This window comes from Leuciscus leuciscus (genome assembly GCF_965113295.1).
Source record: "Leuciscus leuciscus genome assembly, chromosome: 21".
In the NCBI taxonomy this organism is placed as follows: domain Eukaryota; kingdom Metazoa; phylum Chordata; class Actinopteri; order Cypriniformes; family Leuciscidae; genus Leuciscus; species Leuciscus leuciscus.
The window spans coordinates 24,665,239-24,692,442 of NC_138745.1; the positions used below are offsets into that span (position 1 = coordinate 24,665,239).

Consider the following 27,204-nt stretch of genomic DNA (forward strand, 5'->3'; position numbering starts at 1 on the left):
GCTTTAAAGACATTGTTTTACGCACGACAGGCGACATGCATGTGCAAAATGCTGTCTAACCTGACTGAAATGTGGATGGATTCGACGAGCGAGTAGAGTCCCCTTTAACGCCGCTCTCATTGACTCGTGTATCGGGGCGTTGTCGCCATCTTCCGCCAGTTCTGTTACCGACCTCATCACCGGAGCATCACATCAGACCGCCGGTGGGCGAGTCCGGGTGTGTCTGTCTGCCTGCGAAAGCGTTCAGAAAGCTCGCAAATAACACCGAGAGGGGAGGGAAATAAAATGCTGGGTTCTCGAAAGCTGTCACATCTTCATCACTAGACACTTGTTGTTTCTTATTTCTTTTTTTATTTTCTTTCTTTTTGCTTTTGGAGGAGGACAGAAGCATGAAGAAGCATATCAGCCCCGCGAAGGTACCACTGGAAGTCAATGTGTCAGACACCGAGGCGACTGTACAACAACTCAACAAGCTGCTGTCCAACGGCAGCGGGTTTTATAGCCTCCCAGCACAACATTTCAACGAGGTCTTTCCCAGGATTTACATCGGCAATGCGTAAGTTCAAACGATCTCATTCAGACTCGTCTGCTTCTGATAGCAGGAAAACACTGACAGGTATCTGCTCTCAGCTCTTGGTCAAATGTGTTGATTCGTGAGGTGGCACTGGCAATTGATCTGTAGCTGGATCAATAAATAAAACCTCTCAGTACTAGCCGAATCTTTTACATTGTCTATAGGTGCGAAACAACAAACCAGTGAATGGAGTGTGTCACCTCTCCACCTATGAGAACAATCACGAAGCCAGGAGATTTTCGATAACGTTTACATAGTCAGTTTGAGTCAGTCAGCAAGGGAAGCTGCTTTTCTCCACGACTGTCCTCTATCGGTAACATCTTGCTATCTCTGAGATCACTGGTTACAAAATCGCTTCAGTCTTACATCAGTCACGTGTTTCTTTGTATTAAATTATTACTAACGCATATTAAGTGCATATTTCCTCTGTCACACAAAGAGAAAACGAGGGGTTTAAGTCATTCGTTTTCTCGACTCACAGATTACATTTCCTGCCGATTCAACTGCATCGATTTTGAAAGATGACTTTGAATCACGACGTGCTAAAGAAAATAAACTTTTATGAAAATTTGTATAATTGGGATCCGTGACACGTCCACTGTCTCCACTATTTTTGGTTTTAAGTCAAGATAACCCAAAAGGTAGTCAGATTGAGTTAGTTAACTTATTTTCAGGTGTTAAAGTTACCATGAAATCAAAATAAATACAAAATAAATAAAAGTTTAACTTTGATATTATTCACAATTATGTTTGTACCTGTTTATGATGATGTGGTGTTATGTATTCAGTAATTGAGCTTAATTGGTTACAAATGGATCTTTACATTGATTGGTCATGTGATTATTATGACCGTCGCTAGCATAGCTAGCGAAAGCGGTCATATAGGGATTTTTTTTTCTACTTTTTAATTTCTACTGAATTTTTCGTCAACGATACCAGGGACACATGAAATTTGGTGGGCATGTAGCCCCTAGGGATCGACCGATATGGATTTTTTAGTGCCGATGCCGATACCGATTTTTTTTCATCAGCCTTAGCCGATGACCGATACGGGCTGCCGATTTTCTTGGGCCGATATTTGGAGCCGATACTGCTTTTGCTCACTCAATTTACATCATAAAAATGACACAATGATGATAACAAATGTTACAAGTCTCAATTTAAAATAAGGAACATTTATTGAACTTATAAAAGGAACATTTATTGAACTTCATCCATTAATTAAACAGGTATTTATGAATGAGACTGAATTAATTCGTTTTAAACGTGTTTGAATTAATGATTCAATTTTTTTTTATATAAATAGACTGGAACATGTTATTCTGTGTAGTTGTCTGATATATGTAATTGTGATCACCATTTTAAACAAAACAAAAACGATTTTAAACCAAATAGATTCTCAGTTTATTATGAATTAGGGACTGTTCACATATCGCGTCTAAAAACGTACTCGGTTACCTAACGTAACCTCTGTTCTCTCTAGAGAGGGAACGAGTATTGCGTAAGTTTAGCTTACGCTACGGGTAAAGTAATCTTTTCTCGAGATATGAAGCAAAAAATTATCCTTAATTTTAATATCTTGTCAACGCAGTGCGGCAGCAAGCTGACCTAGAGCAGGCAATCTAGCGTGCTCATAGGCTGCTCTGCGGCAACTGCAGCAGCCTATCACTGAGCCCTTGGCGTGACGTCACGTCCAATGAGCGCGAGCAGCGCGCCTACGCGTCACGGCCCGAGGCGGGGCGTGGCAGAGGGTATAAATACGGGCTGAGAGGCTGCTTTCACTGGTTTTTGTCGCAGAAGCGAGTGAGCTCGTGGCGCGAGCACGGCGGGTTACGCAATACTCGTTCCCTCTCTAGAGAGAACAGAGGTTACGTTAGGTAACCGAGTACGTTCTCTTACGAGAGGTTCTCTCGTATTGCGTAAGTTTAGCTTACGCTACGGGAACTCCCTTGTCAACGCCGTGCGCGCCCGGCATCCACTGAATGAGTCCCAGGGAAGCCCGGGGAACACGAGAGTGTGAGCCAGGCGGCCAATGATATGGCTAGCGCAAGTACATAAGCACATAGTAGGGGGAACAGAACGGCGCGGCCGGTCTGACTAACCAACCCTTATATTGTACAGCTCAACCAGGAGGGCTAAATCAAACAGCAGTAGCCCGCGCACAGAAGTGGGCCGGCCTACGCGAGATTTAGACTGATAAAAGTTTAGCCTGCAGGGCGGGAACTTCTAGATTGTAAAATCTAACAAATGTAGACGGGGAGGCCCAGCCCGCCGCCGTACAAATGTCATGAATAGAAATTCCGCTAGTCCAAGCCCATGACGAGGCCATGCCTCTAGTAGAGTGGGCTCTGATGCCCAAAGGGCATTGCAGGTCTTTAGACGCATAAGCAGCTGCAATAGCGTCCACTATCCATCTGGACAGAGTGTGTTTCGAGGTGGCGAGACCCTTGGTGCGCCCACCAAACGAAACGAAAAGCTGCTCCGAGCGCCTCATGGCGGCGGAGCGCGTAAAGTAATTTCTCAGCGCTCTGACAGGGCAAAGGAGATTACTGTCAACTTCGCTGCCGGTAGCCGGCAAAGCTGAGAGAGAAATGACCTGTGCTCTGAAGGGTGTGCCCAACACCTTGGGGACATAACCGTGTCTCGGTTTGAGAATAACTTTAGAGTCATTAGGTCCGAACTCGAGACATGCCGCGTTAACTGATAACGCATGCAGGTCACCCACACGTTTGACTGAAGACAGGGCTATCAGAAAAACGGTTTTGAGCGTGAGGTATTTCATATCCACAGTTTCCATGGGTTCAAAGGGATGCGCTTTCATGGCCTCTAAGACCAGGGAAAGATCCCAAATAGGAACCGAGGGGGGTCGCGGGGGGTTCATCCTCCTAGCTCCTCTAAGGAAGCGGATAATGAGCTCATTCCTCCCTAATGCGCGGCCCAGCGCCGAGTCGGAAAAAGCTGATATGGCCGCAACATATACTTTGAGCGTGGAGGGGGACCTGCCCATGTCCAACAGCTCTTGGAGGAAACAAAGCACACGCGACACCTCACATGTTTGTGGATCCAGCCCTTGGGCGGTGCACCATTTATTAAACACAGACCATTTAGATGTGTAGAGCCGTCTCGTAGAGGGAGCTCTAGACTGTGTGATCGTGTTCACAACCCCTATTGGCAAGTCAACGGGTATCCGTTGACTATCCATACATGCAGAGACCAGCGCTCTGGATGAGGATGCCAGATCGAGCCGCGGGCTTGAGAGAGAAGGTCTCTTCTCACCGGTATCGGCCAGGGGGGTGTGTCCGCCAGCCGTATTAGATCTGGGAACCACGTCTGATTCTCCCAATACGGGGCTATGAGGAGCACCGTGTGGCGCGCTTCCCTGATTCTCCCGATGACTTGTGGCAGCAGAGAGACAGGGGGAAAAGCGTAAAGCGGGCCGCTGGGCCAGGTTTGGGCCAGCGCGTCCTCGCTCTTGGAAAAGAACCGTGGGCAGTGCGCGTTGTCTTTTGACGCAAAGAGGTCGACTTCCGCTCTGCCGAAACGGCGCCACAGCGACTGGACTGTTTGGGGATGCAAAGACCACTCCCCCAGGGGAACATTGTCCCTGGACAGTCTGTCTGGACCCTCGTTCAGGAGACCCGGCACATGCGCGGCTCTCAGCGAGCGCAGTGAGTGCTGAGCCCATACAAGGAGGCGTTCCGCCAGGGCGCAGAGAGTTTTGGATCTGACACCGCCCTGACGGTTCACATAGGCTACCACTGACATGTTGTCCGTGCGGACTAGTACATGGTGGCCCTGTAGGTATGGGAGGAAGTGCTTGAGCGCTTTCTCGACCGCCAGCATCTCTAGACAGTTTATATGAAGGTGACTCTCCTGGTCTGACCAAGGGCCATAGACCGGTCTGCCCTCTAATAGCGCTCCCCAACCTAGGTTGGACGCATCTGTCGAGACAACTTTCCGGTGCGAGACAACTCCCATCGTCACTCCCGTACGATACCATTCGGCTGCTAGCCAGGGCTGCAGGGCTGAAACACAGCCATGATTCACTCTGACTCGTAAGCGGCCGGCCGTCCAGGCTCGGTGAGGCACTCGCGCTTTCAGCCAGCGTTGAAGCGGGCGCATGCGCAGTAAGCCCAGCTGGAGCACTGCTGCAGCTGAGGCCATATGCCCCAGGACTCGCTGGAATGTCCTCAGCGGAACCTGACTGCCCGTCTGGAAAGACGCGGCGAGATGTCGAATGCGGCGCGCGCGCTGCTCTGACAATCTGGCCGTCATAGCCACCGAGTCCAGTTCTATTCCGAGAAAGGAAGTCGACTGGCAGGGTAGTAATGAGCTCTTGGTCCAGTTGACCGAGAGACCCAAGCATTCCAGATGGCTGAGAAGCGCTGTTCTGTGAGACAAAAGCTCTGCCTCTGACTGCGCGAGGACTAGCCAGTCGTCCAGATAATTCAGTATCCGCATTCCTTGTCTCCTCAGGGGAGAGAGAGCCGCGTCCATGCACTTCGTAAATGTACGGGGTGCTAAAGATAGACCGAACGGCAGGACGGTGTACTGATATACCCGACCGTCGAAGGCGAATCTCAAGAATGGCCTGTGACGGGGTATTATCTGAATCTGAAAATATGCGTCCTTTAGATCGAGAGAGATGAACCAGTCTCCCGGGCGAATTTGCGCGAGGATTTGTCTGGTTGTGATCATTTTGAACGGCCGTCTCATGAGAGCTTTGTTCAAATGTCTCAGATCTAAAATAGGTCTCAGCGCTCCGTCCTTCTTGGGTACGAGGAAATAACGGCTGTAAAAGCCCGACTCGCTCTGAGAAGGATGCACCTGTTCTATAGCCCCTTTGTGCAGCAGCTTTGCTATTTCTGCCTGAAGCAGATGCGCTACTTCTGTATTCACTCTCGTCTCTGTCCGTGCTAGAAAGCGCGGGGGACGGCGAGCGAATTGAAGCGAATAGCCGTGCATTATAGTATTCAGCACCCATTCTGACACGCCCTGGATAGCTTGCCATGCTTTCGCACACATAGCTAGGGGTCGAATGATCTCTGGGTTCGGATCGCCGCGCTGGGCGGGATGGGGAACCTCTATCAGAGAGGACGGGGCGGCGCGCGCGCTGCCGGTGCTCGAATATGGGGGCTCGCGAACAATGGTGACTGGCTGTACAGCACATAACGGCTCGGTCACTGGGGACGGGGCACATTTTGATGCTAGAAACCCGTGGCGCGAGAGCGGCATGAGGTTTAACGTGTTTGATAGTAAGTGCGCGCGCTCGTGAGCGGGCACAGGGCTTACATATGCAACACGGCCAGTGTAAGGGAGCTTTAGAGGATCTGCGTCCCGGGATAACTGTGTGACAGAGCGGGCAGTGGGTAGGTGTGGGCTTGGAAGAGCGGGCACATTCTCTACCTTTAGCACTCGAGCGGCGCGTGCCCGCTTTATGAGAGTGCGCTCTGTGAGCGTTACCGGGGAGATCGTGTTTGTGTGTAGTGGTGAGCACTGGGGCGTGGGCACAAATTCTACACTCATGACACCTTCGGCGTGAGCCGGAAAACCCGAAACCATACTCTTTATGAGATTTCTCTGGGTCGCCGTGAAAACGGCGTTTGTGTGCAGGCGAGAGAGTTGTATTACTGGCTCGTTGGCTGCGATGTAAGCTGCTGCAGTAGCCTTTTCTAAGGGGACTGGCAGAGCTGGGCGCTTTGATGGCGGTCCGGCCGCAGCGGGACTCAGCCATCTTTTCCTCCTTGCAGCCGCTAGGAGGACTTCGCGGGCTCAGGCTTGAGCGTCACCTTGGGCCGGGGTCCCCGGGGGGGAGGCGGTTTGTGACGGCTGGTTGAGCGCGACCTAGGGCGGCCGCCCTGTCGTCGCTGCGAAGACGGAGGCTGGGCAGAGCGCTGAGAGGAGTTCCGTGCAGGAGGCTGCTGAGAGCGGCCTGCAGACGAACTCGAGCGGCGGGGCAGGAAGAGATTCATCGCCTGCGATGCCTTCTGCACCTCCGAGAAGCGATCGACGATCCCGGCGACCGCTGGGCCGAACAGGCCGGTGGGAGAGAGCGGTGCGTTGAGGAACACTGAACGCTCGGATTCGCTCATATCCGCCAACGTCAACCAAAGGTGCCTTTCGGTGACGGTGAGCGAGGCCATAGCTCTCCCGATGGCTTGTGCAGCGGACTTTGTGGCGCGAAGGGAGAGGTCCGTCGCGCTACGCAGGTCCGTGAGAACGGCGCGATCCGGGCCTTTCTCGTCCAGCTCTCGGAGGAGATCGGCTTGGAGGATCTGGAGCACAGCCATTGAATGCAGGGCGGAAGCAGCCTGGCCGGCGGCGGAGAAGGCGCGGCCGACGAGTGCTGATGTGGTCCTGCAGGCCTTGGACGGCAGGGCAGACTTTGAGCGCCATCTGGCGGATGGCGGGCAAAGGTGCGTTGCCACAGCATCTTCCACCGGGGGAATTTGAGTATATCCCTTCTCGGCGGCCCCGTCCACTTGGGAGAGGGTCGAGGAGACCGGTGAGCGGAGTCTAGCGGAGAATGGGGCGTTCCACGACTTAGAGAGCTCAGTGTGGAGCTCAGGCAGGAAGGGTGCTGACCTAGAGGCAGGCGCTGGGCGGCGGCTAGGCAGAAAACACCCGTCAAGTCGGTTAGGCGCGGGCGCCCTCGGTGGGGACCAGTCGAGTCCCAATTGTTCGACCGCTTTGGTGAGGAGGCGGAGCAGTTCCGCGTCGACACTGGCGCGGGACCGGCTAGACTCCTGTGCAGAGGAGGTGGAGCCAGACCACTCCTCGCTGTCCGAGGCCAGGATAGAGCAGCTGTCCGTTAAAACAGCGTCGTCCGCTTCATCCCCCGAGGCGACGGCAGTGCGGGCAAAGGCCGGCCGCTGCGCGTCGGGAAGGGGGGGAGGAGATGGAGATAGCGAGGCTCGCGGGAGGGGCTCCGGCGGGTTCCGGTGGCCTCTGAGAGCGGCGCTTCTTCTTGCGCGGCCCGGTGGAGGCAGACGGAGAGACAGCTGGAGCGTCGAACAAGGCGAGTCGAGCCCGCAGGGTCGACATCGGCAGTTCTTCGCACATTTCACAGCCACCCGCCGCGAGGGCGAGGGCAGCGTGGTCCGGTCCCAGGCAGAGAGCGCAGATAACATGGCGGTCTCTGTCGCTGAGCGGAGCTTTACATGAGATACAATGCATAATAGAAAGGATATGTTTCGCCGGATAGCGAAGCAGGCAGGGATAGCTGAAGGCGGCGAAGGCGGCCGGCTTCCTCAGGCAGAATCCTCGGCTTGCAAAGCGCTGGTTTCAACGGCGGCTTCCTCAAAGATCAGCGATGCGAAGAGCTTCGCTGAAGAGACAAAAATCAGTGAAAGCAGCCTCTCAGCCCGTATTTATACCCTCTGCCACGCCCCGCCTCGGGCCATGACGCGTAGGCGCGCTGCTCGCGCTCATTGGACGTGACGTCACGCCAAGGGCTCAGTGATAGGCTGCTGCAGTTGCCGCAGAGCAGCCTATGAGCACGCTAGATTGCCTGCTCTAGGTCAGCTTGCTGCCGCACTGCGTTGACAAGATATTAAAATTAAGGATAATTTTTTGCTTCATATCTCGAGAAAAGATGACTTTACCCGTAGCGTAAGCTAAACTTACGCAATACGAGAGAACCTCTCGTAAGAGAACGTGTGGTAAGCACAGCCGCGACGCTTTCTCCTTTCTACAAGCGCTTGCACTCCCATGGCGTCTGTCGTTGCTATGCAACTATGAACTGCACTCTACTCATGATGACGAGGAAGTAAGGATTAATTTATTTCAAGCCCTTTACGACTAACGTCACATATATTTATGGAGATGAAAAATAAAAACCTGCCCTGTCCAGCTTTGATCAGCTGTTCGGCCGAGCTTTCGATGTTGTCATGGAAAGGTCAGTTGTTTTTTTTGTCACATAACCTGCGTGCGCTTGCGGCATTCTGAAAAGTTTAAATGTTTTCAACTTTTCATCTCACCACGGCATATGAGCGCCGGGACAAACGAGCGCGCTGCATCGCATGCGTGTCGCAACCGCGTCGATTCTTTTACCTCAGGGAGTGTTCTGACTGAGTTCGACCACCTCGCTGAATAAAACTCCCACAAATATCACGGAATCACGAACCAACGTCGGCATTATTTAATCCTATGACCAGTGTTTGTAACAGCTGCCGTATGCATATGGATAGCCTCAAACTTAGCTATTTGCAGCTCCCTAAATACAATGACAAGCATATATTCGGCATTCACGTTTTCCATTTGGACCAAACTTGCTTAGCTATAGTTGCACACACATATAGAGCAACGTGTTTCCACTTTCAAAGTGTATGGCAATATTTCAGCTAAGTCAAACAGTTAAAAGATGCTTTGAAAGTTTAAAACTTAACGTTGTTTTGAAGAGGCTTCCAGCACTCAGCTAGTGTGGGAGGGGCAGTGCATGGGCTGCACGTGCAGCGTCTCCAGCAACACAAAGCTGCCTGCGGACGCCTGTCTGTAAATAATGCCGGGAAAAAACTATCGGCGAACGCAGCAGCCGCGTATCGGCCGATGCCGATACACGTCAAACCCGCAAATATCGGCCCGATATATCGGCTGACCGATATATCGGTCGATCACTAGTAGCCCCACTAGACTTTTACGGAAACATTTCGTTTGGTCCCCGGGGGCCACTCCCCCCCCTCGCGCTGGGCCCCCCCAAACCCCAAAAATTCAGTTTTTCCTAATTAACTACCTGAACCGTGGCACCGAGGATCAAGACATTTTTATGGTATGTTGGTCTTAAGGGCCCACATCAACCTAGCCCATAATCACTCATTTGTGATTTGCGCCCCTCCCATAAAAAATGAAAATGCAATATTATTCTGCTTTAATCGCCCCTATCTTCAGTTGAGATGTTCAGAACTGCACCATATTTCATGTGTATGATTAACTTGACATCCTCTGGGGGTATGCTAAGTTTCGTAGAATTTCATCTATGGGGGGGTATAAAATAAATTCATTTATGTGCACATTTAGTGACTGTACACTCATCGGCCTGTAGATGGTGGTGTTGAGCGAAGGGTTGCTGGTTTAGGATGATACTGTCACACACACACATTCAGGAATACAAACAAACGCAAGCATGCACACACACTGACATCCACACGCACAGACACACACCCATACACACACACAAATCCACATGCACAGACACACACACACAAACACACACGCGCACACACATGTACGCACGCATACAGACACGCACAGACACACACACACACACACACACACACACACACACACACACAGACACAGACACAGACACAGACACACACATACACATACACACACACATACACACACACACAGACAGACATGCACATACTACTACTTTTTTTAGGTATATACATAAACACGCAATACAGCCAAATTGCTCCATAGTCATTTATTTTTGTGGAAAGCCAGTGCAGGCCTGAGCGGCGGTCATATTTTGTACCGCCATGCGGTACATCTAGTTTTAAAGGGGATTGAGTTTGAATATTTGTATGAAGGTCGTGAGACCAACGTTGCTAAAAAAAAATTATACTCATTTGCAAGTAGCCTACTGATAGTGTGCGGGAGTTCCTTGTTTTTTAAGATTTTTTTAACCTGCTATATGGTATTTTTTTCACTCACCTATCACCTGCAGGCGTGTGATGGTGTTTGCTAATTAACGTACTATAATTTGAATATACTATACAGTAGCCAGGTACATAAATTGTCCAGCATTAGACCATTTTGTGATTATATTAGCATTTGCAAATGATTGTGCCTAATTGGCAGATTAACAGAGGTGTTATCTCCCCTTGTATTGGCTCCAGAATGCTCTTAGGTTTTCAAATATTCTGAGCAGATTTCAAATAATAACAATAAAAAGGTTTTATTATTGAGTATAATGTTTATTTCTATAATGAAACTGAGTTAGTAATGGCAACTGATATTTTGAATGGTTGGAGTATTGTTTTATGCATTAATTGCCATTGCTAGACTGTAAACAACACACATCTTGGACATAGACTCTTATGTTTTATGAGTGATTTCCTCAGTATCACTTATTTGTTTAATAAATCAGCTCCCATAAACATCATTGTTTGGATAACTATAGAACAAGCACACTATCTCTTTGTAACAACAAATCAATTTGAGCATAAAACAACAGTCTGATGTGCCTGGCTTAGTCTGTGCTCCTACGAGCAACAGGAATTTACATATATGGTCATTTGTAGATATTGACAAAACATTCTCACCGAGCTGCTAATGTCTGTATCCGCCCTGTCTGTAGCTTCCAGATTTATTTATATTCAATTCTAATATGAGTATATGACAGATAGATAGATAAATACATACACATACATAGATATAGTCTACAATATAAACAAAACACACATATGATGCAATTAAAAGAATACACTTTATAGACAAGAACACCATGCACAACAAATCCTGCTGTCTTTTTTTTTTTTTTTTTACAATATGCACGGTATGCACAAAGTACATTTTGCACTCGTATTAAATTGCACAGTGATTTACAATGTTGTATATTAGGACTATTATTACAAAACGATAATGTTTGAAATTTGATGATCCGATCCATAATTACCCATCTAGATAAGATTGAATGTCCACATTGCGGACCGCATGTACTGCACTGTTGTTGTTTGTTCAGATTGAGTGCAGCTATAAGAGTGCAACTGAGTGCAGATATAAGAGTGTGCCAAATCTTTGGGGTTATTATTCAGTTAGTGTTATGACTGTAGGATATGACCTAAATGATACTGTCTTTTGTAATATAAAGTCATTATGATTAGGCTATATATAAATCCTAAAAGTTTGCTTGTGCTGCTTATTGATAATGTTTTCAGCATTTGTGCATCATTGTCACTCCTAACATTTTTTTATCAGTTCATGTTAAAAGTAACCTTCAGAGCGATTTGAACCTTTTACCATATGTAAAGGTGCAGTATGGGGCAATGGGCCACTTTTTCATTGCACACCACTCTTTGTAAGACTTACATTAATAATGCATGTGAAGGGACTGCAGTGAACAGAGTGCAGGACAGGTGAACAAGATGCAAAGCAAACACTTTCTCTCTCTGTTTTTCTCTCTTTCTCTCTCATGCACATGCATACACACACACACACACGCGCACACACACACACACACTCACACACACACACATATACAAACACAGGGAGAAATATGACCACAATCTGCAAAGGCTCCATATAGACAGACTCACTGGTTAGGGGAGAGTTTGAATTATGGGCGTTGGGCGGCGCAACAGAGTCCATCACTTCATCACCACTGAAGAGCCTCCGCTGTTGGCAGAAACAGAGACTGATGGGCCGCTACATCCTCCACTTATAAACCAAAAGGGCTGCAAATTTGATCTTTATTTGGGTTTCTTTTTTAAATATTTTTTTATACTGTGTAAATACAGTGTCATATATAATTTTAGCTAAGTATTTTAGTTGTATTAGCCAGGTAATATACACTATATATATTCTCCATTACCATTATGTGCAGTCATTCATCTTCTGCATTGTAAGGAGGGATGGCGCTGAGGAGTGGACGAGAGAGACATAAAGAGGCTGGATTTTTAGCAGACAAAGATGAAAGAGTTCCAGGTGCTAAAGCAAAATAGACAATGCAACTACATTGCAGAGCATTCTGCTCCGCTCTCTTCTCATCTCTCGTTTTCTCTCTCTGTAGACTTAAAGTCCTATTTTTGGGCACTACGCTGGACGCCTATGGCTCTTTGTATGCCTCTGGGCGGCAGCCAAGATCTCCTTGGTGTGTCTGTTCTGGTTTAGAACACTGCTGTCTCCAGGGCCCCTCTGACATCGGCCGACATCTCTGCCAACTAAAAGCGGCTCCACAATTCACTCCAATCAATCTCAAACTAGACACAGCAGGCCGTTCCGAAGTTGAGGCTTTAGGGTGGGGTTGGCAGGGTCTTTGGTTTGTTGGAACTACAAACTGAGAACGTGCAGATTGCCATTGTTTATCGCTAATGCGTACACATGTACGTAACATAAGGGGTTACGTAGCAGTTTATCAATAATTAATGATTCAGCAGTGAAAGAAAAGAACACGAGAAATGTCATTAAATTTTTATCTAGGCCTACCTTTAGAAATATGTTTGCGAATAATGCTCTGTTTACACTGGCAGCGATCTTACAATTGAGATAGTGCTGGTAAAGATAAGATGTTAAGGCCTGTTCACACAAAGGACTATAACTATAATGATATAGTTTTAAAAATCTTTATCAATTTAAAATAATAGCAGAGTTTACACCACAACAATTGGAATCACATTCAAAACTATTTTTATTAGCTGATAAATGAATCAAAATCCATCCTGCTTTAAAGAGCTTGAGTATTTAAGGAGGCAGGCGACATAAATTGAGCATGTATTTTATAATAAACAGGAATGGGTCCTTTTTTTTTTTTTTTTTTTTTTTGACAAAGTTTTCTTGCTGCCAGAAATGAATGGCAACAATTTCTATGACATGGTTTTCCTAGAATTTTTATAACTTGTCACTGGGCAGAGACAAATTGTATGAACAGTGTCTTCACTCCTAATGGTAGATGTTGAATTGTGAGCACGGCTCATTTGCATCATAAAAAAAAAAAAAAAAATGTTTTGTCATATCTCTGAACTCAATTACTACATCACCAAAGGTTGCTGTCACTAATGTTGCTGTGATGGCCAACTTTCGAGCCTCGTTCGCCACTCTGTCGCTGGACTTGTTGGTCATTAGTTGGCTCTCCTAGTTCTGGTTGACCTAGTAATGTTTATGAACATCACTACCATTAAAGGTGCTCTAAGCGATGTTGGGTGACGTCACTTCTTGTTGACGTTTGAAGTATTGTCAAACAAAACGGAGGCTAGCTCCACCCTCCCTCCTCCTCATCCCGTCCCCTCCCCCTCCCTCCCGTGCTTCCTGAAACAGTCATGAACGAGTCGGAGGCTTTTCCGATGTAAATTCGGGACTTCTCCTTTTCCCTCTTCTTTGCTATTTGTTCATCGGAACGTCATCTCTTTGGTCATGTGTGTCGGCCATATCAAAATTCAAGAGAATATAATTCTAACGTTAGTCGTTGTCTAGGACATCTCTCCTCTAGCTCTTCATGCTTCTCTCTCCTGCCACTCCCCACACCCCCCTTCATGTGCATGCGCACTAACCCCTCAACCCCCACCCCCAAATCATTGTTGTCGGTTATTGGCTGGAACACTGTTTGTTATGTTTCGTGGTCCAGGCTGGGCCAGTTTGTATTTCTTGCCGTTTGTGGAGCCTGCGCTGTCTACAGACCGCGTTTTTTTTACAGTGTGTTCAGGGCACTGGCAGCTAGTGGATAGTGAGGAGATGTTTGCTGTATGTGACACAAAATGTTTTTTGCCTAAAAAACGTGTGACATTGCTTTGAGCACCTTTAAGATTGTTGTTTTGTGTTCTTACTTTTTATAAACTTCCTGAACTTTGTTGTGTTACTGAACACGGCCACATCTATTTGTTGCCATAGGTTGCTGACAGTGTGAACAAGGCTTAATTGAAAATGAACAATGTGGTCATATTTCATGTTCTTGGTTTCATTGACTCAGTCTCAACTCACTTCTGGTCTTGGTCTTGACTCAGAAGAGCTGGTCTCAACTACAACACTTCCACAAACCATTACTAAATTGGTTTGTGTGTTCCAGGTGAGTCTCACACGTGCTCTGCTTCTGCTCCCCAGGTTTGTGGCCCAGAATGTGATGCGTCTGCAGCGGGCGGGTGTGACACACATACTGAATGTCGCAGAGGGAAACTCTTTTATGCATGTGAACACCAATGCAGGGTTCTACACAGGAACTGGGATCACATACCACGGCATACAGGCCAATGACACTGAGCAGTTCAACATCAGTGCCTTCTTTGAGGAAGCGGCAGACTTCATTGATAAGGCTATGGCACATGGAAAAGGTTGGTTGCACGTCCCTCTTCTCTTTTTTTTTGTTTTCTTTACCTATATAAATATAGGTAAAGACCTATATAAATTCATTATAAAGAAAGCATTTCCCATTCACCAATAAGACTATCCCAAGATATTACAGAAATCTTTTTCAGTCCATTTAAAGGGTTAGTTCAACCAAAAATGAAAATTCTGTCATTAATTGCTCACCCTCATGTGTTTCCAAACCCGCAAAACTTTCGTTCATCTTCGGAACACAAACGGAGATCTTTTTAATGAAATCTGAGAGCTTTCTGTCCCTCCATTGGCGGGTACGCAACTACTATGATGCTTAAAAAAGTTCATACAGAGATTGTAAAACTAATCCATATGAATTGCGGTTTAGTCTAAATTTTCTGAAGTGACTTGATCGCTTTATATGATTAACATATTTAATTTAGGCTTTTATTAACATATAAACATTGATCAGCGAACATAAACAGCAGCTCAACCGAACCGGCTTGAAACGCAAGAACAAACCTCTGCGAAACAGACATGCTGTGAAAGACAAGAATGGACTTCATTGGTTCTCGCTCGTCAAGAGAACATACTTGAGCTTCCGTTTCCCACAACTGATGTGTGAGTTGATGAATGTTAATGTGAATAAAAGCCTAAATTCAATGTTTATTGTATAAAGCGATTGTGTCTCTTCATAAAATTTGGACTGAACCGCTCAATTCATTCGATTAGTTTTACGATTTCTTTATGAACTTTTTAAAGCGTCAAAGTTGTGTAGCTGTCTATGGAGGGACAGAAATCTCTCAGATTTCATTAAAAAGATCTTCATTTGTGTTCTAAAGATGAATGAAAGTCTTATGGGTTCGGAATAGGGCTGCACAATATATAGAAATTATCGAAATATCGCGAATGTATATATCGCGATATGCATATCGCAACGGCTTGCAATAACTGGGGTCATGAACAAAAGACAAAGAGAAAATCACTCACTGCTCTTGGCTGAATAACGTACTCGGTTACTAACGTAACCTCGGTTCTCTCTAGAAGAGGGAACGAGTACTGCGTAAGATATCTTACGCTAGGGGAAAATCCTTTTTCCGCGAGATATTGAAGCCAAAAATTATCCTTAATTTTGTAATAATGCAAAACGCGTTGCGGCAGCATGCAGACATAGGCGAGGCAGCTCGCGCGCCTATTGGCTGCTCTGCGGCAACTGCAGCAGCCTATTGAGCGAGGCCTGGCGTGACGCCAGACCCAATCAGGGCACTTCGCGCCCGCTGCGTCACGTCCCGCCGAAATGGGCGTGGTCTAGGCCTATAAATACCGCTCGCAGGCAGCTATTATCTGGTTTTTCATCATCGAAGCAACCAGAGCGTGTGCATGCACGGCAAGATACGCAGTACTCGTTCCCTCTTCTAGAGAGAACCGAGGTTACGTTAGTAACCGAGTACGTTCTCTTACGAGAGGTCTCTCGTACTGCGTAAGATATCTTACGCTAGGGGACCCAATGCAAAACGCCGTGCATGCTGAGATCTGACACCAAAGACCCAAGGGCGAAAGCCCGGGGTACATATAGTGCACAATCACCCAGGGAACTCACAGGGAGTCCGGGAAGAGGGAGGGGCGGGAAGAGGGAGGCGTTCTGCTAGCCTGTACAGGTTCCTGGACCTGAGGCCGCCCTGGCGATTTATGTAGGACACCACAGACATATTGTCCGAACGGACCAGGACGTGGCGTCCTTTTATTTGGGGACAAAAACGCGTCAGCGCGTTGTTTACTGCCAGCATTTCGAGGCAGTTTATGTGCAGGAGCTTCTCCCGTTCCGACCACTGGCCGAAGAACGGTCTGCCCTCGAGCGGCGCTCCCCATCCCGAGGTGGACGCGTCCGTGGACACCACTTTCACCCTCGAGGAAGTCCCCAGGCTTACACCTGACTGGTACCAGTCGTTCGCTCTTCAAGGTTTCAGGGCTGTGACACACTTCTGATTGACCCTGAGGCGAAGCAAACCGGATGCCCACGCTCGGTGTGGGACTCGCGCTTTCAGCCAAAAACTGCAGCGGGCGCATGCGGAGCAGGCCCAGCTGGAGCACTGATGATGCTGAGGCCATGAGACCCAGCATCTTCTGAAATTTCTTGAGCGGGACAGACGCGCCGCAGCGGAACAAGTTCGCTGTGCGTTGAATGTCTACCGCGCGCTGTGGTGATAGTCGCGCTATCATGGACAGCGAGTCCAATTCTGTGCCCAGGAAAGATGTCTTCTGACTGGGTGACAGAGAGCTCTTCGCCCAATTGACACTGAGACCCAAATTCTCGAGGTGATCGAGTAAAACGGTCGTGTGTTCTATGAGCACTGAGCGAGATTGCGCTAGAATCAGCCAATCGTCCAAATAGTTCAGTACTCGCATGCCTCTCATTCGCCAGGGACAAACCGAACGGCAGGACTGTGTACTGATATGCCTGGCCCTCGAAGGCGAATCTCAAATATCGCCTGTGACGTGACGCTATCTGTATTTGAAAATACACGTCTTTCAGATCTATTGACACAAACCAATCTCCTTGGCGAATCTGCACGAGGATTTGTCTGGTCGTGAGCATCCTGAACTGTCGCTTCACAAGCACTCTGTTCAGTTGCCTCAGATCTAGTATGGGTCTGAGACCCCCGTCTTTTTTCGGTACCAGGAAGTATCTGCTGTATAGCCCTCCTTCGCTCTGAACTTGAGAGAGAGGCTCTATGGCCCCTTTGTTCAATAGTTTCGCCACTTCGGCTCGAAGTAAATGTGCTACTTCTGCTTTTACCGTGGTCTCGACGCGCGCCGCATAGCGGCGAGGGCGTCGGCGAAACTGTAGCGAATAGCCTCTTTCTATAATGTCCAGCACCCACTTCGAAACCCCGGGCAGCTTTGCCCATGCGTCTGCATGAATAGCTAGGGGATGAATACGAAGCGCGCTCCGCTCGCTCAGCGATGGAGAAGCTTCGGCGTGCTGTAACACAAGCGTCGCGCTCGTGACATTTGAGGCATGGGGCGCGCTGATAACAGCGGGCACATTGCCCGCGCTCGACTCCTCTGCGGTGGTCAACCGCGAGGGGGAGGGCTGGGTGGTTCCCATAGGAACTGTCATGTCTATGTGTGGATGTGGGCGCGGGACAGCGGGCACATTTATCACACCGAAAGCATCGTTCGCTTGAGTGAAGCGAATGCACGTTGGTTTCGTTTTTACAGAAACCGTGAGACATGCATAACGTGGTGTTAGTGGGCACTGGGTAGTGGGCACATTCACCATGTTTGAAGCGCAATCGATCTGAGTCGATTCATGTGCGCGAGCCCTGTGTGACGGGCTGTGCTTGTGTGTAGAGATGGGCACTGGGCAGTGGGCATTCTTTCTACACATAAAACACCATCGGCCGTGGCCGGGACACCAGAAAATTCACACTTATGGGATTTATCTGGGTAGCCGTAAAAACGGCGTTTGTGTGCAGGCAAGCGTGCTGCGTCGCCGACTTGTTTACTGCAGAATACACTGGAACAGTCACATTTATTGGAACTGAACGAGCGAGAAGTTGCCATAGAAACAGAGAGCGTCAACATGCTGGCGTTTATTGCAGGCCTGCGTGCATTACAACAGGCTCGTTCACTGCAATATTGACATTTCAGTCTCGGAGAAGGATGCCAGGTGAGTCCTCAGAGTCACCATAGGCAGTAACTAGCTCGCAGTGAGGGCAGTCGCCGTCAGCGAGCGCGAGAGCTGCGTGATCAGGAAAAGGGGCGTCTTCAAAAAGACGCCCAGCTCTTTTAGTGCAATGAGAGTGTGTGTCGCGGCGGCGAGCGCACACACACATACATAAACACAGTAGCAGAGAAAGGATATAACGCCGGATAGCGCAGCAGGAAGGCAAGGAAGGCGGCGCGGCCAGCGACTTCAGTGACTCGTCCCGCTGAAGGTGCTCTCTTTCAGACGGCGCGGCTTCTTCTCCAGCTCCAGCGATGCGTGTGCTTCGCTTGAAGGATGAAAAATCAGATAATAGCTGCCTGCGAGCGGTATTTATAGGCCTAGACCACGCCCATTTCGGCGGGACGTGACGCAGCGGGCGCGAAGTGCCCTGATTGGGTCTGGCGTCACGCCAGGCCTCGCTCGATAGGCTGCTGCAGTTGCCGCAGAGCAGCCAATAGGCGCGCGAGCTGCCTCGCCTATGTCTGCATGCTGCCGCAACGCGTTTTGCATTATTACAAAATTAAGGATAATTTTTGGCTTCAATATCTCGCGGAAAAAGGATTTTCCCCTAGCGTAAGATATCTTACGCAGTACGAGAGACCTCTCGTAAGAGAACTTTTGTAGCTTTAATAAGAATCAGTATATATTTAATTCATACAGTGAAAACTAAGCAGTGTTTTATTTTTACATTTGATTATTCAGTTTCTGCTGTTAAATAAACCTAATGTAGGATAACCTGAAACCCTAAACCCTGTGGTTTACACTGATGTTAAAATAACACTTCTTATGCTACAGTAAAACACTGCTGTTCACTTTCAGAAGTTGTAGGTATTTTTTTCTTGTCACAAAAAGAATGTGAAACAAATATGTAGATCATATAATTTTAAAGATATTTTAAAGATATTAATGAGTTATCGCTTATCACATTTTTCTTCAATATCGTGCAGCCCTAGTTCGGAACGACATGAGGGTGAGTAATTAATGACAGAATTTTCATTCTATCCCTTTAAAATAACACAGATTCTTGATAATTCATGAAGTACTAAGCCAGCGATGTCTTTGCGGAGTAAAATTTCATGCATGACTATGCTGTGGCATTTATAACTTGACCTTTCTCTAACAAGGCAAGTTACTTATTTTTACACCAACCCTTTTCCCTTATGCCAGCATTCTTGTATGTATCACTGTCCTTTTTTAATGCTTTGTCAGGATGTAAAAAATGAAAGGAAAGAATACAGTATTTCAATTTATTGAAATGTTATATGTATCCATGGATAATGTATCCCAAAGTGGATCTGGTAGTTCCTATACACAAATTGTATCCCTAGATATCTCACACCAGTCGTTTTAATGGGTGTATTTAAACCCATCTTTTATGGCATGGATTTTATGCCATCTCTAACACAGAGGAGCAATTATAAAGCATCTTAATTGCAAGTCATCTTGGCAGCAGGAGCCCAGTAAGCGGTAAATCAGACGCCAAGCCTGGGTCGAGGGAGGACACTAATCTTTTCACTGAGAGCTTAAGCTGAAACAAAACCTCTAGAATATATGCTGCCATTTCGCAGCCCGGCTGAGCTCAGCTGTGACATTTGCGACAGCCATACTTACAGTGGGCTTGATGTCATCTGGTGAATTTGCAGGCTGAATCACAATGAGCTGTGGGAGGGATAAAGGTCTGACTGCTCCCGCTGCCTCTGAGTCACACTGAATCTGTTTTAAAAATATGCTCTGCATTGGGTTGGGTCACGATGGCCGATTTGTCGACTAGTCTTAGATCCATTCTTGTTTTGAGTGTAGGTGCTTTAAAGGTGCACAGCGGAGGATTTTATTTAGCAGGATTCCATTACGTGAGTAAAAAAAAATAAAAAAAAATAATTTATTTTTGTCTTACCCATATTCACTACGGTGAGCCTAAAATTATTAATTATCTTGAGCAGTAGACTTGCAATTTTATGTTTCAGTGAATTGAGAGACCAAAGTTCAGAATATAGTTTAGATGGTAATGTCATTCACACAAAGGTTTTTTTTTTGCGTTTAAAAATGTGACATGCAGGGCAGTGGAATGAGGGAAAAAATGCAAGGTTTAGAAATACGTTTGTTAAAAGTTAAACTTTTTTTTTATTTTTTTTTTTTTTATGCAAAAATGCATTTTATGTGAATGACAGTCGAATGGTGTGTCAAATTAAAATAGTTAAATGTTTTAGTTAAATTGATGAGAAGCCATTCACGTTGCTATGGCTAGTATTGGGGGGTAACGTGAGTTACGTAATCAGTTACTTTTTTCAAGTAACTAGTAAAGTAATGCATTACTTTTAAATTTAGAACGAAATATCTGAGTTACTTTTTCAAATAAGTTACGCAAGTCACTTTGTTTTCCATTTATTGATTGACAGCTCTCCTCGTCCCATGTTGAGAGAAATCGGGAGTGAGGTGCAGAGGTGTTGTGTGCGCTGTGCAAATATGATACTTGCACAAAAACAGATTCAGTATTCTTTAAATTAAATACAAACAGTGAAATGCAAACTCAGAATATTATGCAAACCTGCAATAATTAAATGCTTACTAACGATTGGATCCTTTGACGATCCAATTCAATCATATATGGCAATATTATGCAAAAATGACTTTGGATAAACATCACCTTTTTTCATTATTTTTTTTATTTTATTGCTGAAGTAAGGCTCTGTCCCAAATGGCACCCTAAACACTTGCGGTCTTACTACGAGTCCGCATGCACTTTCATGATGTAACGCCGCTTTGACTGTCGGGAAGAAGTCTGCTGTGGAGCTCGCTACAGTTCGGGCTCGGCAAAAACATGCATCGAGGGCGCATATCGACCACAAAGACCACTCACGAGCACCCTTCTGAAACCTAAAATGACAAATGGGACACCCTGCGGTCTCACGGACGTGACGGACACGCACACGCGGCAGCCATTGTAAGTCCACAAGACCGAAAGTGCATATGAAATGTGCCATTTGGGAAAGGGCCTAAGAGTGTTGTACTTTCTTCTCCTGTGTCCTATTCTTCTGCAATCCAGAATGGTAATCTACAGCTGAAAGGTTTGAGCTGCGCCCTCTACTGTTTAGGCATGAATTTGTATTTCCTTCTGACTGAGGCCAATTCATTTCACTTATGGTGCCTTTACATTTGCCAAAAATAGAACTTTTTTCGTTATTCTAGGGACAAGTGTTGCAAATTAGCTTCAGCTACTGTACAAGCACTATGATACACGCATTGGATGGCTGTTGTCACACTTTTATCTATGTTTATTGTATCTGTCCCTATACAAATAAAACAAACAAGCATGCCTAGCCCAGGTGAGAAAAACCAATGCAAAAGTATCATAACATATTACTTTCCATAAAAAGTAATTAGTTACTTCTTAAAGGGAGTAACGCAATATTATAATAACACATTACTATCAAAAATATAGAGGCCATGGTTACAATCTTAAATATATTCAAATTGATTCTCATGACATCTGATTTCAATGAGTAAACATTACCAAACAAGCGTTTTTATATCTGTAAGTCTACCTCTACATTTTTACAATGCAAATTCCCTTAGCATTTTAATAATTATTTATTAAATGTAGTGAATTTTCCCTGATTATTACAACTGTGAGTGAGCTACATATTCTGCAAATGTCAAAGTGCTCATTCTGAAATCTGAATAAAGATTTATGCTTTTAAGGCATGCGCATACTTAATTTGCCTTATACTTATTCACTGTGGTTATGTTAGATAATATTGTTTTCATTCTTACACTTAATTTAAATGATTTGACAGTGGTTTGGTTAACACTAACAGCATGTATTTTAAATAAGAACACATAAAAAAATGTAATAAAAACAAACACTTCACAACTTATTTAGAGAAATATCGCTGGCTGTGAATGGACTTAAAGACATTAAATATTATTTTATACTGTCAGTATTAAATGTTATTTATACTGTCCATCCGAGCAAGAAGATTTGTACCAGCTGGTGCAACCAGCCCAAGAAAGTGTCCTATGTGAACATGCACAGTTACTGTAAACAGGACATCCTTAATGTTTAGTTTAAATTTACCAACTGGCTAGTCGATTTTGAAAATATGTAGCTCTACATTGATCTACAGGGAGCAGAGATTTAGAAATCGATGAAGACTATCTCCTTGACACATAAACAGCACAAAGACTCACGGGAGAACATAAGTAAGTGGGGCTGCTGGTGGAGGAGGCATCAGGTTTCAGATCCTCTGCTGTATTTGCCAAATAAGCACAGCTAGAGCTGGCAAGGTGAATTCCTCCAGGAGAGTGGGCAGGTCAATAATGGATGTGTACGTGTGTGTTTGCATGTTTGGATGGGAATTGGTCTGAAGGTTGACTTGACTTGAGAAGGTTCGCAATGTTGTATATAAAACGGATGTTGCGGCAGAGGCCACATTTGTATCCTCAAAGGATGAGATCTTGGGTAGCGCTCCAAACACTGCCTTTTTAAATCATTTTTTTAAATGATTTATCTTCTAGGAAAGGTGTACGTTCACTGCCGGGAGGGCTACAGCCGTTCGCCCACCATCGTCATCGCTTACCTCATGCTCCGTCACAATATGGATGTACGAGTTGCCACAGCTACAGTAAGACACAAGAGAGAGATCGGCCCGAATGATGGATTCCTGTGCCAGCTATGCCAACTCAACGAAAAGCTGGCGAAGGAGGGCAAGTTGAAGACCAAATGATAGAATGTGCTCTACCCCCACATATACTCACAAATGCAGGCACACACAGTCAAACAAGTGTGCACAATATTTCCTTTCCAAGTATATTAACAGAATGTATTCATACATCCAGAGCATATGCATGGAGGTATACAAAGTGTATTCAAACACACACACACACACACACACACACACACACACACACACACACACACACACACACACACTCACATACACGGTCACCTGAGGTGTTGTCAGTATCCTGAATAATTACTCCTGCTTCCAGCTGGCTGGTAAAGGGAAATTTACTGAATAATTAAGGCTGTAGAAGGAGCAAGGGTAGCATTTTATATGTCATCACAACTGTTTTGCTTTTGCATATTTCCCATGATAATCAGTGTCTGTGTTTCGCCAGGTACACCTAAAGCATTCCAATTGCCAACTATTTGTATATCTCACAAATTCAACTTTTGGAGCAGATTAGCCCAAACATCATCTGTAAAGTAGAGCACAATCATCCTATGGGCTCCTATTTGCCAGAAATACTGCGATTGTTTAACCCATTCCTATTTGTATGTGGAGGAATATGATATTTAGGTATAAAAAAAAGCACGGAAATACACCTTTTAACTCATTTACAGAACTATGGCCAGATTTTTGATGGCTTTCCAGCATTTTAAATCAGGACTAAACAGGAGGACAAAACTGTTGTGTACCAGCACACAACCCATTCACTCTTTTAACATGAGATAAATTAACATTCCACAAATGGTAGCATACAATCAACAAGCCAACCGTATGTTGTAGCTCGGCTTCAACAGACGCTACAAACAGGTTCAACCCGGTTCTATGCAGCAGTGATAATGAATCAGCCCCATTAGATCTCTTTACTCTGGAATCACTGTCTCTCACTGCCAAGTCTCATGCCACATTTTGTCCACCACAAGATCACAGTCAGCCTTGACCAGAGAGACATGTCCGATAGGTGGAGAGCCTCTGCCATGCCAACTGCCTAATGATGTGCCCTTACACAAGGTTTGTTACCCCAGAGGCTTTGTGCGCCTTTATACTCCTAGTTCAAAGCTCAGAGGAAGGAGTGCAAAGCATGTGGAGCGTAGAAATTTAAAGGTAGCTGTTGAATTAGATAGGTTTACTTCGGGCCCAGCTTTGTCTTTTAAACAGCATCGCTTTAGCACTGGAATTGACTCGGTTTGCTGCATTCCTGGCTTGTTTCAGGTTTTAAAGGGGTCATATCATACATATTTATATCATTTAATCATTTTCCCAGAGGTACACTTATAACGTTAATCCAATTAAACAGGCCGTTTTTTCTGCTGTGCCTTTAAGACTTCTATGTAAGCATCCTCTTTGCATTATGAAACTAATTAGATTGAGTTACAGACAGCATCTTTGCAACAGGTTCACTCAATGGTCCACATTGAAATGTGCCGTTTTCAGATCAGACTGAAATACAGGTAGACAACGACAACACAGAACATTTCTCTTATCATTATTATGATTATTCTATTGTTTAGAAACAACAGGATCTATCATACTTTGTCCATATAGCTTTTCTGGGACTGGTTGAGCCATGTTGATGTGTAAATGTTAAAGTATTGGCATCTTAAATGTTAAACATTTCAGAATGAGACATTTTTGTGGCTTGGCTTTAGTAAAGGGTGTTTTTGGACTGGGGAGGAAGTTTAGATTCCTTAAAGTTAACCCCCCCCCCCCCCCCCCCCTTTGATATGACCCCTTTGAAGTGAACCACCATCACTTCATTTGGAATAAGTGCATGCGCCAGTTTCGAACATGTAGCGTTTTGAATTAATCTAATTTCGTTTGTCAAATTTGATCAATCTAAAACAGTATTAATAGCCCCTGGGCCTCTGCATATTTATTACTGAGGGGAAATAATAGTACAAATCGTAGGCTAGATTATAACACAAAGCACTACTTATGCCTCTTTTTTATATTTCTATATTCCAGATATATAGCCTATACTTGTATATACATATTTAGATGTTGACATATATGAATGTATATGACCTGTCCATAATATTTGTGTATGACCAGTATCTATTAACAATAGAAATATCTAATATATTATTGTCAACATTCACTTTACTTTTAAACACCATGAATGCCATTGCACATTTACCCATAAGACACAATTTTTGCTTCATACACATTATTGTTTGCTAAAAGCTTCCATATTATCCTGTTTTTCTTTTCACTGTGATGGAGAGTGGTGCGTTTTGCTATATTATTTTCTTTTAAAAAAACAAAAAAAATGTTTGGTTGTATTAGAGGATCAAAGTCTGTTTTCACAGCTAACATTGTTGCAGGCTACCTCACATCATTCATACTATTGTAGCTACTTATCTAACCCATAGTCATTTTATCCTTGGGTTTTTGTCTAAGAATATTTAAAATGGACAAATACCTATATGTATGAAAGCATTCAAACTATAAACATTCCTTTATTATAATCTGGAGACCTAGGCTTTATACAACCTAACCAACTGTAGCTATGGAACCCTGTGTGCCGTCATAAAAAAAACGTGAACCAATGAGGATGGTCTGTGCCAATGGCAAACAAAATCTGCCTGAGTTTTTAGCAGCAACTTTTAACCTCAAAGAGCAACAATGAGGCATTTTGAAAAAGCATATTTGGAAATTTCAACGTAAATATGTTTGCTGGCGCTGTTGGCTTCAATGCTTCAGATGAAGAACACTCCCTTTTCTGAAATGGATCTGTGGAAGGAGAAACACTGCCATCTGCTGTTGATAACCCGTGTGGTTTGCACAAACTGTCCTGCTATGTATTGCCTTTTATTCATATGTATCCGATTGTATGTTACACAGTGTATAGAAATTGTAAACAGTGTAATTATACAGGGAAGATTAAATGAAAATGGTTTTTACCACTATATGGCTTGATGATGTCAATAGTATATAACAATGAATCACAATGCTGCTTGGTCATTTTGTATTTATGTCCCATTCTAAGTATGTGATTGTTTTTTATTTAATATATATTTTTTACATTTTATTTCTATAACACTGAAGGAACACTACCTAAGACTGAACACAAACTGTCTAAGGTGTCTAGATTAACACCTCGACATGCATAAGTGATGCATTTTTGATGCACGTGCATTTTTAGGCATCGGTGCGAAGTATTGTCTGTATTTTTGCGTTGAAATTTGTTTTGTCCACGTGTACAAGCACATAGTTGCATTCATGTGTGCACGCCGCTGACTAAACGTAACTCTATATCGTCTGTGTGCCGTCTTTTACTCCTGTATGCTTTGTGTTGTTGCTGTAATGTGATAATGTAAATGATTGACCACTTTGTTGTAAAGGACATGGAAACCTCAGCAGCTGCAAATTTGGCAGAAAAGTTTGGCACAAATGTTCACACTCTCAAATTATGTTTAACATTTTGAGTTAGGAAGTTGCTTGAAGTGGCTAAATGACAGAATTCTGGTTTTGTTTTTAATCTGACTCAATCGGGAAAGGATTTACAGGATGCTTGAAATGGAGGTCAATTGAATGCATTCACATGACACAGGCTGTCTAAACATCCCACCTTAAAGCCTTATCCTGAAGATGGATTATATATATTTTTTTGATTCATGTCTTCACTTCACAAAGCAAGGTGTACAGACGTGTCTACAGACACTTTGTTGAAGTGCACTTGATTAAATCACTGTTATTTTTCTTACATTGGAAAAATGTTCTTTTGTTTTATGATGTCAAAATAAATGTCAAATTAAAATGTGCAATTTTTTGTCTTTGATTTATTAAGATAGCGATTCCTACCTGTGAGTATGCATTGTTAAACCCATAAAATTTCAAATTAATATAAAAATATTAAATCATTGTTCACTACTTTTCAATAGTTTGAAGCCAGTAAAAAAAAAAAAAAAAAAAATGTATATATATATATATATATATATATATATTAGGGGTGGCACGGTACATGAAAAAACATCCGAACCGTTCGGTTCGCTTGTCTCGGTTCGGTGCGTGTGTGCGTCGCACGGTTCGACGCATGCGCAATGTAGCCTTGTGCCCGTGCTACTGCTAATACAATGCTAAATCATAAATCAGACAAATGTAGAATAACATTACAATGTCCAGCAATCGATTTAAATAGTACACTGGGTTTACTTAGACATTTAATGAGATCAACTCCACTAGGCTATATGTTGTTTTTTTTCACGTGAATAAATAGG

At 44.8% G+C, this 27,204-nt stretch overlaps 1 protein-coding gene across 1 annotated transcript; it reads left to right on the forward strand.

Moving 5' to 3' along the window:
* On the forward strand, nucleotides 1–26,751 carry dusp3a (dual specificity phosphatase 3a). The gene is made up of 3 exons (XM_082151276.1): nucleotides 1–556; nucleotides 14,333–14,559; nucleotides 22,773–26,751. Exons 1-3 carry the CDS (start codon nucleotides 390–392, stop codon nucleotides 22,979–22,981), a joined length of 603 nt encoding a protein of 200 aa, XP_082007402.1. The 5' UTR covers nucleotides 1–389; the 3' UTR covers nucleotides 22,982–26,751.
* Nucleotides 26,752–27,204: the final 453 nt, after the last annotated feature.

What these genes read in the sequence shown, in the direction of transcription:
- dusp3a (XM_082151276.1), top strand. Translation starts at nt 390, where the DNA reads ATGAAGAAGCATATCAGCCCCGCGAAGGTACCACTGGAAGTCAATGTG. An exon ending in AGGATTTACATCGGCAATGC is followed by an intron (nt 557 to 14,332) that starts GTAAGTTCAAAC and finishes TCTGCTCCCCAG; the next exon opens with GTTTGTGGCCCAGAATGTGA. An exon ending in GGCTATGGCACATGGAAAAG is followed by an intron (nt 14,560 to 22,772) that starts GTTGGTTGCACG and finishes TTTATCTTCTAG; the next exon opens with GAAAGGTGTACGTTCACTGC.